Source organism: Tenrec ecaudatus, chromosome 9 (assembly GCF_050624435.1).
Source record: "Tenrec ecaudatus isolate mTenEca1 chromosome 9, mTenEca1.hap1, whole genome shotgun sequence".
NCBI lineage: Eukaryota > Metazoa > Chordata > Mammalia > Afrosoricida > Tenrecidae > Tenrec > Tenrec ecaudatus.
The window spans coordinates 73,724,648-73,737,514 of record NC_134538.1 but is presented as its reverse complement, the minus strand read 5'-3'; the positions used below and the strand labels follow the sequence as shown (position 1 = coordinate 73,737,514).

At 46.8% G+C, this 12,867-nt stretch overlaps 1 protein-coding gene across 1 annotated transcript in view; it reads left to right on the top strand.

The window, feature by feature from the left end:
• The window catches only part of BMPER (BMP binding endothelial regulator), a 283,741-nt gene that overhangs the window by 144,147 nt on the left and 126,727 nt on the right, over positions 1 to 12,867 (top strand). The window contains exons 7-9 of the mRNA XM_075557553.1: positions 2,463 to 2,562; positions 7,840 to 7,949; positions 12,300 to 12,440. Coding sequence (XP_075413668.1) covers positions 2,463 to 2,562; positions 7,840 to 7,949; positions 12,300 to 12,440 — 351 coding nt within the window. The remainder of the gene's footprint in view (positions 1 to 2,462; positions 2,563 to 7,839; positions 7,950 to 12,299; positions 12,441 to 12,867) is intronic.

The window sequence follows — 12,867 nt, the reverse complement described above, 5'->3', positions numbered from 1 at the left end:
GGAAAGGCCTTGGAGTTTCTTTGGAGGCCTTGAATGGAATCCAGCCTGGGGACTTGGGCTACACCACAACACTGCAACCCAAACAAAATAAAACTTGACTCAACCAGCAAAGCCAGGCTGGAGTTCAAGTTACTTGCGCTGACTCTTGGGAAACACAAACTGCAGTTGTACGATGGATGCAGAAGTTGCTCTTTGACCTAGCTCTGAGGAAAACTACTGGAGTGCACACAAGCTCTTGCCAGCTTTTCAGAGGGCTGGACAAGTTAGCTCCTTTGCGATTATGCGATTTTTTTTACCCCCCTTAAATTTTAATTTTAAAATATGCTTGAAAAAGAGATGCTGATCCAACAAGAACAGCGACTATCAAGGAAAAGAATGTGCTCTCTGTGCACCTAAGAGAAACCAACACGCAGGCTACCTCGTGTGGCCTGAGGCCTCAAAGTTTTAGGAAGTTGCTTGCAGCTGAATTCCTTTGAAATCCAAAGCTCAGGGCAGCGCTGAGTCCCCCCTCTACTTCGGACTCTGGTGTTTTATGTATAAGCCGGGCAGACCTCAGGGTCTGACCCAGACTCAGGTTACGTCCCTCTGAAGTCTAGTGAATGGCCTCCTAACAGTCGGTTGATGTCGAGTTGAGTGAGGACTCTCAGAACAGCCAGGGAATCTTAGGAGATTTTTAATGATTCTTGCTGATCTGAAATAATGAGAAAAAAAACAAAACAATAAACCAGACGAGCTTTCTGTGGCCTTTCAGCGTGTTCTCTATTGGTTTCAGGAGGGATCCAATATTAAGAGAGGCTGGAAAATAACCAATATTAATAAAAGATATATAACATGCCCTCCCCTTTTCTCCTTTCCCACTCCAAATTAAACCAAAATGGTGAGGATGGCCAGAGCAGGAAGGGAACACAGAAACCAAGAGGCCCCAAAGGCCGTGAGGCCAGGGCAGTACTCAGTTATGAACCCCGGCCCTGCGAGGCTTGTGCTCATGCAGAACATGGGGTACACGGTGCAAGCACATTCCTTCAGGAATGTTTCTCTGGGGGGGGTCCAGGGCTCTTGAGGTGAGAGTTACTGGTTTCTTGAGGCCTGAGGAGGAGGGGATTAGCCATGTGAGACAATAGGGTCTGAAGGTCTGTGCTCGTTGAAATCCTGAGGCCATTGCACTGCAATTTCTTTGCCTAGAATAGGCTCACTTCAAGTGGATGCCAGTGTTTTGTGCTCTATGTCATCAGACGCTCTGAGTTTTTAAAAGTATCTTAATGATTCACCAAGTCCACAGTGGTTCCTTTGTCTGGTGGGTTTTCACATCAGTCTTATAAGGCTGTAAGAGTACACTCAGTAGAAAGTACTTTTTTTTTGGTCCCTTACATAGCTTTCTGAATGTGCAGACGTTGTCGAGGCTGGAAAACACAGTTGCATCGGTGAAGGGCAGGTCCCGAGGTACGGAAACCATTAAACCACTCAGCTGCTAAGGAAGAAAGTAGAGATTCAACATCCACCCAGAGACAACTGGGATAAAGACCTGGTGTCCTACTTCCAAAGGTCCCGATTTTGAGAGCCCGTGCAGCCCAGTTCTCCGACACACGTCGGGGAGCTGGCAAGGGAAGACCGAGCAAGTCAGCATGTTGCACTTTCGTTCCAGGATGGGGAGACACAGCAGCCGAGAAAAGGGGCAGAAGGTGGGACTGCCGCCTGAGAAAGGTGTGGTGAGGTCCGAAAGTACAGAGAACGAGAACCGAGGAAAACCTCCGCAGGCCCCAGAAGGTCTCCCTCGGACCTCCTTCTGAATCGCAGTTCGCCCCTCTAGTAGCATGCACAGTCGTGGGGGGATTCAGGGACATGGCCTTTCTGAAATGGGGCCTTCAGTGTGTTGATTTTCAATAGACTGATCACTTCCTGCAGTCGGATGCTCACCAAGCTGCCTTCAGGAGAGCTTCAGGCTTCCGGCTCAACTGGAAGTCTTCGAGGAAGGATGGATGGAGACCTGAAAGAGGAATGCAACATCCCTAAGACCTTTATGAAGGGAGGGGAGGGAGAGTGGTGTGTGGTTCAGTACACACACGGAGAGCTCTTAAATTGACCAACTCGTCCCAGTGTGCCTGGGACTTAACCGGATTTTAACCCTGGAGGTGCCACATCCACCTTAGGAAAACCCAAACCGTTGGTTCCCCTCCACCTACTCCAAAGGCAGTTTTGAGGAAGAATGAGCTAATAGCAGGTAGTGCCTGGCGAATGAAGGTGGTGGTGGCATCGGTCTATGGGCTAGTCCCTTTGCAGTGACAGGTCGCATGCCTACAGGGAAGATAAAGGAATATTGTTCAATCCTGTCATCCTAAGCAGTCACCGCAGAGACTCGATACTACAGCAGGACCTTTGGTGTGTCGGAAACATCTTGATTAAACAATGTATGTGTGCCTGCTTTTCTAAACGTCCCGTTTTCACCCCCTCTCTCTTTTCTTTAGGGAGGCAGGACACAGTGCGTGAGAGAAGTCTGCCCCATCCTCTCCTGTCCTCAGCACCTTAGTCACATCCCCCCCGGACAGTGCTGCCCCAAATGTTTGGGTGAGTGACCCTTTCCAGGCCAAAGAACAATGTAATTTATTCTTTGAATTTCTGCTGAGAGTGTTCCTCTACCGTGCGTCCTCACGATGTCCGGTTTCCTGGTTTGTTAAGGATGATTTCTTCTTCTAATTGCATGAGATGAGGTACGTGTCTATCCAGGTGGGGACTCTGTCTGAGACCCCTAAAGACCTGCTATCTTCCTTTGCACTGGTGGGCCTGATCAGCCAGCCAGCCCCTGGTCCATGAGGACAGCATGAATGTCCCTGTGTTGCACTGAGTGTCTGGCTGTGAGGAGGACATGATTTTACAGGCACTGACAGTGAACGTGAAGGGATGCAAATTGGTCTGAGTGAGCTGCAGAAAGCCCGTGGAAGAATCCCAGGGTCGGTCCATTCCGTTTTTCTCTGAATGTTTTTGAAACCCCCTCATAGTATTTGTAGCAGCAAAAGCATGGTGGGGGGGGGGCGCTAATCTGCCCCCCACCAAGAGATCTGAAAGGGAATGATGACTAACAGGACACAAAGAGAATCCTGTTTTTAAATAAGCATAGACTTCAGGTACCACGTTGGAGTTCCTGGGTGGCCCAAACTGTGCTGACTGAAAGGATGGGTGTTCGAGTCCCCTCCAAAGGGCCTCAGAAGAAAAGCAAGTCTACTTCTGAAAACCCAGCCACCACACCACAAATCCCTGTGGAGCTCAGTGCGATGCCGATCCGTGTTGAGGGCACCGTGAGTCAAAATCCACTCAGTGGCAACTGGTTCGAGGCTCCTGGAGAAGTGCTTCATGTGCTTTCCTCGTTCGATCTTCTCAGGATGTAGCGCATATACAACACAGTCATCACCCTTGTGCCTAGTGCAGGGGCTACCGTTAGCTTTCTTATCACGGGAATGGATGCCTGGAAGATACGTCACTGTTACATTATGCAGTTGATACCTGACCCCAAAGCCCTGTGGTCCCAAAGCCCACGCTTGGACCTGCTTTAGCTCTTCCCATGGTGACTTGCCGGGACAGCAGGCGCCAGCTGAAAGGAGGACAACCGTAACTGGGACTCTCTGGAGCTCGGGTTACGGGGGCTTTTATTTATAAGGACTACACCACCTTTTTATTGACTCCTAGACCCTTGGGCTGGGTAGGCGCTCTGGTGCAGCATGGGAAACACGGCCCAGACCCGCTCCATTCTCATGACTGCTCTGTTCGAGCCCATTGGTGCAGCCACAATGTCGGTCCACCTCCTCGAGACGTCTTCTGTTTCTAACTGCCCCTACTTTACCAAACAGAATGTCCCTCTCCAGGGACTGGCCCCGTGAGCTGGTTGAGGCCAGATTGTTTAAGATTTGGATAAAAATAGCTGAATCTACCCTCCATAGACAGTAGCACATCTGACACCCCCTTCGGATCTCGAGAATCCTGAGAGGGCTACTATTTCCCTAGTTACTTTTGGCTTTGACTTTCTGTTCCTGCTGGTTCTTTCTGCCTCCCTTTCCCTGCCCCCCCCACTTCTTCTTTCCCTCCTCTTCCTCTTCTTCCTCCTCTTTCTTCTTCTTTAGCATCATTTTGTCTTTTTGGAGGGCCACCATGTTCCCGCAAGTCTTACACATTCGACGTTGCCAACTGAGTGATGATGTGTGAAGCAGATTTTACTGCTGGTTTTTCGCCAATGAGGTAACCACCTCCCTAAAACACGGGGGACGACCTGGGATGGAATACGGCACTCTCTTCGTCTTACGAGTTCCACTGTGCTGTACACAGTGGCTGACCTGGAGATCGAAGATTGGAGTCCATCCAGGGGCCCTGCAGAAGAAAGCTATGCACCCTACTTCTGGGAAAAACAACGACGACAACCCTGCAGAACACAAGTCTACTCTGAAACCCACGGGTAGTCTTGAAGCACAGCTGACTGGGTGGCACCCGGTGTAGCTCTGACAGGGTCTTACCTACATCAAACAGGTCTTTCCTGGCTTTGGTAAATTATGTCTTGTACCCCTCCCTTTAGCATCCGCCCCCCCCGATAGTTTCCATTCCTGAACTCCCAAAATTTCTGTTCATTTCTTCTTATTCACTGCCTGTTGCAAGCCATGCCTCAAAGTCTTATCTTTGAACACCCAAATTTGGCAAATCAATGTCTTTTGTTAAACTAAGATGACTTTCTTCCCTTAGGATTTAACTACCGAATTACCTAGGAAGGAGAATTCCTGGTGGCAAAGTGGTTCCTCGGTGGGCTGCTAATCACAGGCCAGCAGTTCAAAACTCCTAGCTGCTCTGCAGGAGGAAAATGAGACTTCCTCCTGTCGACAAGAGTCATAGTCTTTGAGAGCCACTGGGGCAGTTCCACCCTGTCTGATAAGGTCACATGAATCAAAAACGACTCACTGGTAATGAATTGGGCTTGGTTTCCACCTAAGAAGCCTTCTTCCTATCTGCATATACCTTTGTTAAAGTCGATAGGAACTAAATGTATACTTTTATAGGAAAGCCACAGAGAATTGTTTAGACATGCTGATTAAAGACATTTTCTCATAGATGTGTGCTTTTCCAGCTGCCCACGGATGCTTGTGCTTCTGGAAAAGGCAAGTTCACTGTGGTAGAAGCAGCACGCTGGGAATCTAAGTGGGACAGTCATCGGAGAGGAGGTGGCGTTTGGATGGGACTTCAAAGACTTGAGTGTGCTGACGCTGGCCAAAGGGGCACAGCCGGTCACCGTGGGTCTGCCCTCATGAGTGGTGCTGGGTTAGATAGAGTACAAGTTCTCTGTTCGCTGTAGGCCTAAGACAGACTACAAAGGGAAAAGTAAGTCCGAGGAAATATGAAAACCCTAATTCTCTGAAATGAGAATGTGGAAACAGCTGAAAATCGGGCTGCACATGGTGTCTCCCACGTCCTCTGTTGAATGCTTTCTCTTACGTGGGGTCAGAATGACATTGGGATTCAGGTGAGATTTGATGTTCTTTGAGCAGGAAACAAAACCTACCCTTCCAACAAAAGACACAAAGGACAGAGAGCACAAACATCAGGGTGCAGCCTGGATGCTGGAATCTTCAGCTAATGAGATTTTTGGCTGATTGGAGGCTGCTTTGCTGTTCATTTCTCCTTGGCCAGGATTAGTTCACGGGACGCGCATCTGCTCTTTTGCATAACAACATTCCCTTTTGCTCTTCTCGCATTGTCACTGAAGAACCTGGTCAGAAGTCAGTGTCCATAGAACACAAGATGTACCTCTCAGAGTGACCTAGAGCAACATCATAGTTTCTTAGCAGTTTTATTGGCATATAATTCACAGAGCATCCGATGGGTTGTTTAGTCACATGAAGACAAGCTGTACACTCATCACCACCAAGAATATGAGAACATTTTCTTCTTTCTTGCTCCTTGTTGCCTGCTCCCCATCCCCATACAGCTCCCCTGCCACGCCGCCAGGACATTGTTAATCCAATCCCGGTCCCTCTAAATCTACCCAGCTTGAAGGTCATATACAGAAAAACACATCACAAGAAGCAAACAAACAGAACCAACAACAATGACAAAACAGATAAAACCTTCCACCAAAAAGAAAGCAGAAAACACAAAAAAATGGGGACAAGTCCAAAACAGATAAAAAGTGAGATCAAATGACAAGATTCCATTTTAACCTAATTACATCAGCCATAATTGACTTTACGATGCGTTTTATCTGACAGCCAGGCTGCTCATAGCTCAGGAAGATACTTTAGCCCAGTAGTTCTCAACTTTCCTGATGTCGCGGCCCTTTAGTACAGTTCCTCATGTTGTGGTGACAAATGGTTACAGATTTCCGGTGCTAATTGAACCACTGAAGGTTTCCATCCACCCAAAGAGCATCAGAAGAAAACCCTATCGCCCGAACAGTCAACCATTGAAAACCTTTCAGAGCTGCATATTACTCTGATATACATGGGTCGCCATGCATTTAAATCAACTAACTGGCATCTGGCTTATGAACCCTCTTACAAGACGGAAGATGGAGGTGGATGTAACACTGAGGAGTAAACCCAAATACATAGCTTCTTATGTTTAATGAAGGCAACTGTTTGGCAAAGTTTTGATGTGGCCCATGGAGATAGAAACTGTCAAACAGTGAAAGAAATGAAGAGCTTGGATTACTCCTAATCTGGGCTTGCTTGCTCCTCCCCTTTGGTCACCATCCGATCCTCACATCAAGGACATCCAGCCCATTCTACAGAACACAGCACCTCGGACTTGGCAAGTGGCATTGAATTCTGCCTCTTTTCATACTTTAAACTCTCTCAACCCTTTTATGCCAACAAATCTGTTGTTTCTACAGCTGAGATGCTGCTATTCATTATTTACTCTAGGTGCTCATTCTATTTCTTCGTGAGATGTCTTGGCCCCCTCTTTCATTCCCCACCAATACCCATTTTCTGGGTAATTTTATTTGATCTTTAAGATGTATCTGGGGTGTAAGAGGTCTGGGGTATAAGAAGTACAGACAGAATGCTCCTTAAAGGCAAGGATGGTGAGACTTTGTCTCACTTACTTTGGACATGTCATCAGGAGAGACCAGTCCCAGGAGGACATCATGCTTGGTAAAGTAGAGGGGCCTCCAAAAAATTAGGATGGCCCTCAAGGAGATGGACTGGCACAGGGGCTACAACAATGAGCTCAAACACAAGACCAATTGCGAAGATGGTGCAGGACTGGGCAGTGTTTTGTTCTTGTACCTTGGATTACTGACTCGCCAGCACCCAACAACAACACCAGCAATAGGCCTCCTCCAAGAAGTCTTATTATGCAACCTCCTGCTCTCCACAGTTCGTGGGCTGGCCTCTTCTGTCGCAGGTACCATACGGTTGCATTGAATGCTATTTGCCGTTTTGTCTCTTCAGTCAACTGTGGCTGCCGTGAGAGCAGTCTTGTGTCCCAGTGTTCGTTGTCTACCATTGGAAACACTTAAGATTTCTTGAGCTTCTAGGGTTGAATGTGGAGAATAAACTCTTAAAACAAAACAAAACAAAACCCTCTCTGATTGGGATTTCTGGGAATAACTTAGGAGCCACGGTGGTGCTAACAGGTAAGGGGTGGGTGATATAGTTGGTGGCTCAACCCCACCAGCTGCTCCATGGGAGCAAGGTGAGGCTGGCCTCTCCCGTCAAAGTTTAGTCTGCAAATCTTGCGCACCATCACTGTGACTTGGCATCCACTCGACAGCGGTGGATGGTTAGCAGTCAGCAGTGTGACTGCGGATGAGACAGTGGGCCTTCCTGGGTGTTGCCTTGCTTATGTGGTGCTCTTGCTTCCCTCTAGGTCAGAGGAAGGTGTTTGACCTCCCTTTTGGAAGCTGCCTCTTTCGCAGTGATGTCTATGACAACGGATCCTCATTTCTCTACAACAACTGCACAGCGTGCACCTGTAAGGTAAGGTGGCACTAATGGGGCCATTGCCTGACCGTGATGTGTTACTGGGAGGAGGCCTTGTTGATGCCCTTACACGAGTGAAAGCAATGATGCCATTCCACGAGTGAAGAAAGGAAGTCTTCACGTGAGACCCAAATTATAACTCGCTGTCATCTTCGGAGGACCAATACGTGAACTCCTGGTGTTCAGACCCGAGCTCGGAGAGTCCTGCAGAATTTTCCCAATTCAGACAGATACATGAGGCAGAGTTCTTGGACTGCAATGATCCACATTGAATTGTCTGGCACACATATCAATAAGCATGGCTTTAATTAGACTCGGGAGAAGACAACAGCACAGAATTTCAATTCACAACCTAGCGAAACCTGGATGCTGTGCGCTGCTGCCCTTTTACTTGAAGGTCTGATGGCTGCTCAAGAGGAATTTCCATTGCTCCGGATGGGCAAAGGGATACACAGCACCCAGTCATCGGCTGCACGTGTTGCACACACAATAGTTGTGCAGCCGTATTTTATCATGGGGACATTGATCACAGAGAATATTAGGGCCTTCCCTCAGTCGGCTAACCCCATATATTTTAGTGATAACGTTAGGAGAATGCACAGTGGTCGTGTTTTATTTTTCACAGCGAAAAGACTCGGCAGGGAGAGGGAGGAATTTGCTCAATTCAGTTATGAGTCAGTAGCTGGGATTAGAATCCAGCATTTCCTGATTCCTCCAGGCACGCTTTGCTGAGTAGCATGCACCGCTTGGAGGTGGGTGACTGGGTCCTGCGGAACTATCTGTTCCTTGGCACTGAAAGGAGAAATTCCTCAGCCGGGGAATGCTTTCCTGAGGCTCCTTCCCTCTCTTGTGGTTTCTATTATGCTATGCTAAACATATAACAGCTCCTTCTGTTTGCCTTGGAGCTCCCTCCCCCCCTCCCCCTCCCCAGGATCTCCCTGCCCCTCTAGGAATGTCACAGGTTACACTTTCTTCCTGGGGGGAACCGAGTCTGATAAATACATCACATTCCCAATCCCCTTGCTTGCTGGAAAGCCAGGCCTCCGATGGAGTCGAATTAGTAATGCATGGATCCTCTTGGAGCCGAATAGGCCGCACGTCCCCTTGCTCATCAAGAAGTGTAATTGATCCTGTTCATTCAAGAGGGTACTTTATCAGAGTATGAATTTTCTGTTATCTTTGGGAAATTGACTGTTTGAAGGATCAATCTACAACCTGATTGAGTAATCAAAGTTAATTTCTACCTGTTAGTGGCCCCCTCCCCCCGACTCAGCAATCCCACCCAGTGCCCCTCACAATTTACACGGCAGGTGCCAAGATCTGTGTGATCATTCTTAGAACGTACTGTGGGTTCATGGTGCTGGACCTTCACACTAGCAGTGCTTTTACTTACATTAAGGAGCCCTGGTGGCGTAGGGGTTACATGCTGGGCCACTAGGTCAGCAGTTTGAAACCACCAGTTGCTCAGATAGAGAAAGATGAGGCTTTCTACTCCTATAAAGAAGTACAGTCTCGTGCGTGAAGGGATATGCCAGACAGTGTAAGACATGACAAAATAATAATTTGTAAGTTATCAAGGGTGGCTGGGAAAGGAGGGGAAAATGAGAAGCTGAAACTAAGGGCTCAAGTATAAAACAGATTTTTTGAGAATGATGATGGCAACAAATATACAAATGAGCTTGACACAATGGATGGATGTATGGATTGTGATAAGAATTGTATGAGTCCCCAATAAAATGATTTTTAAGAAATAAATATATATGTATATATATAAACACAATGAAAATTAAAAAAACAAAAAAATTGAACAGGCACATATATGAAAGGTGTGAGGGCAGAGTGCCAAAAATGAAAGCGTTCATGGCAGTTTTCACAAATATTTTGAAGATCTAAGTTTCTCTTCATATTATGCCATAAACATTTAGAAAACATTTTCAAAAAAGAAGTGCAGTCTTAGAAACTCACAGGGGCAGTCCTACCCTGTCTTATAGGGTTGCTTTGAGTTGACTTCCACTTGATGGCCGTGACGTTGGTTTAGGGGTTTTTACCTTTGTTAAAGTTGTGACATTGAATGTGCAAACTCCTCATTACCCACAACACCCTGTCTCAGGTGTTAACTTCTGGAGACAGGCTTTCGGACCTACGGAGAGAGGTAATCGTTCCCTCTTTGCTACCGCTATAATTTTACTGATTCTACTTTTATGTGTGGTAGCAGAATTTATTTGCTTCCTAGTTACCTCCTCTCTTACCCTGAGCCCTTTGAGGACCGATGTGTAACAACCGTCATGGTCTCATTGTGGATTGCAGTGCTGGCCCACACTGTAGTAGTGTGTTGTTTGAGAATTCAAACACCCTTGTTGTTCTCACCGGAAATCAATGCTCACAAAGGATTTATATTTTTCTGACTTATTAAAGGACTTCTAGTAATTTCCACATGGCAGTTACCAGGCCAGGTGCTTCACGCAGTTGATAAAAACCCCACAGTGACCTGAGAAGTAAGTATTCTCACCCTCACTTTTGAAGATGAGGAATCAGAGACGAAGGGAGATGAGTTTGCTGCAGTTCGCACACCTCATAAAGGAGAAAGAATTCTCACTTGGTCCTTTGACACTAAACATTATCCTTTCCCACCGCTTCACATGGCTGTGGTTGTAAGACACGGTCCTGCTGATTCTGACTCATGGTGACCCCATACACAATGGATTGAGACACCACTTGGTCCTGGACCATCCTCACCATTGGTGTTGGGTCTGAGCTCGCTATTGCAGCCACTGTGTGAATCTATCCAGTTAAGGGCCTTCTTCTCTTGCACTGGCCTCTACCACACAGGATGCCCTTTCCCAGAACTGCTCTCTCCAGAAGGGACCCTCATGGTATAGTGGTTACCTGTTGGGCTATTTACCTCCAGGTCGGCAGTTTGTAACCACCAACTGCTGCAAGTGAGAAAGACAAGGCTCTCTACTCTCAAAAAGAGGTACAGTCTCATAAGCCCACAGGAGCAGCTCCACCCTGTCCTCCAGGTTCGCAATGAATCGGCATTGATGGATGGCGGTGAGCGAGCTGACAGGTTGCTCCAGAGAATGTGTATAAAACATGTGAAGCAAACGCTCCCCACTCTCACTTTTAAGGAGCACCTTATATATCGTGCTGTTGGAACGTAAAAATAAATGAATATCAAATGCTATGTTTTTGCTGCTGCTGTTGTTGTGTCTGGAGTAGCATCTCATGGTCACCCTAAGCTTTGATGAACAAATCAATTTGGTAGAGTAGAGGGTATGGGAAGTACCTCTTGAAGTCAGAATTAACATAGAAGCTGCAGGAAAGGCTGCAGAAGTGGCATGGGTTCTTTCGCACAAACTTTTTGTACTTGGTTTTTAGGAATAAGTCCTTGCTCACAGCTTGATACTAGGGTCTGGGACTTGGGCTTGGGTTGGGTTGGATCTCTCTGCCATTGTTCTTACTCTGTCTTGACACTTTGAAGGGGTCAATGGACCGCTTCTTTCACCCATGCTCATCTTCTGCTCAGTTTGATAAATGCTCTTGCTGCCATTCCAACGGTTGGCCAAGTCCAGATGAAATTCTATCCTGTTGGCTGGAAAATGGGGACGAGAGAATTTTATTGCTGCTAACTTTTCTGGAACGTATTGTTAACCAAATTAGTAGTAGAATTTACCTGATTACGTTTCTTATAGAACTTGTAAAGAACTGACTCCCTTTTTAAAGAACTCCCTTTGAGTTACAGGTATACCTGTGCCACTTTCAGAGGTTGAATAGCCCGGTGGAAGGTGATACAGCCTTGAGCAGAACCCCAGGACCCATGTCTCATCTGGGAGGCATTCACTGGGTGCTTTTGTGAACACAGCACATTTGACGAATTTCATTTTGAGAGGGAACATCAGATCTTAATTTTTACTCTTTGTTAAAAAGTAACACTATTTTGCTTCTGTGCTGAACTCCTGTAAGGTGATCCTAGAGAAGACCCCCAACAAACACTATTAATGTAGGCTTGGAAAAATACAAAGGACAGGAAGAAGGAAGTCGGTGGGCCCACAGGAAGGGAGTCTTTTTGCCACACACTGATCAGAACTGAGTGATCACTGCACTGAAGCATGGCATTCTAGGCCCTTAGAAGACAGAGTATTGCCTTACGCATCACATCTTCCTCATCGTGTAGTCTAAGTTGCAAATCAACCAACGCTATTTTAGAATGAATGGATTATTTACAATAATAAATTCAAATATGGCACACAAGGAAGACAGAGGTGGGCTTGCATTGTTCACGGATGCCAGGGAAGATGCCCGGGAGGGGAGACCAGTTTTCACGCCCGTGTCCCTTTGGACCTCCAGGACTCCACGGTGGTGTGTAAGAAGAAGTGCTCCCGTCCCGGGAGCTGTGACCGAGACAAGGAGACCTACTGCGAGGACTGCCTTCTGCACATCCCCCGCGAGGAGACGAACGTGTGCACGTCTGGGAGCAAGGTCTTCCGGGTACGTCACCAACCACGCTCACGTGACCCAGCTGACGGGTTCTTAAACAGCCCCAAACAACATGTTGGGGAGACTTCTCCATGCTTCATATACGTGTGTGTGTGTGTGTGTGTAAGAGAGAGAGAGAAAAAAGTATGGTTTGAGACAGAGAACAATTCTTTGAAAAGAAGTTGTGTTAGCCTTCTCTAGAGAGACAAAACCAGATTGCTAATAATTTATATACATAAAGATAGCTATATAACATAACAAATGAATCATTAAATTATAGACAGATAGATAGATATATAATTCAAGAATTGAACAGTTAAATTATAAAGCAGTACAAATGGCTCAGTGCAACTCACTCCCGTGAGAGAGTTGTGAGACACTGGCAGTCCTTCAAGTCTTGAGGGCCACCGGCTAGTCCTCTTTAGAGAGAGAGAGAGAG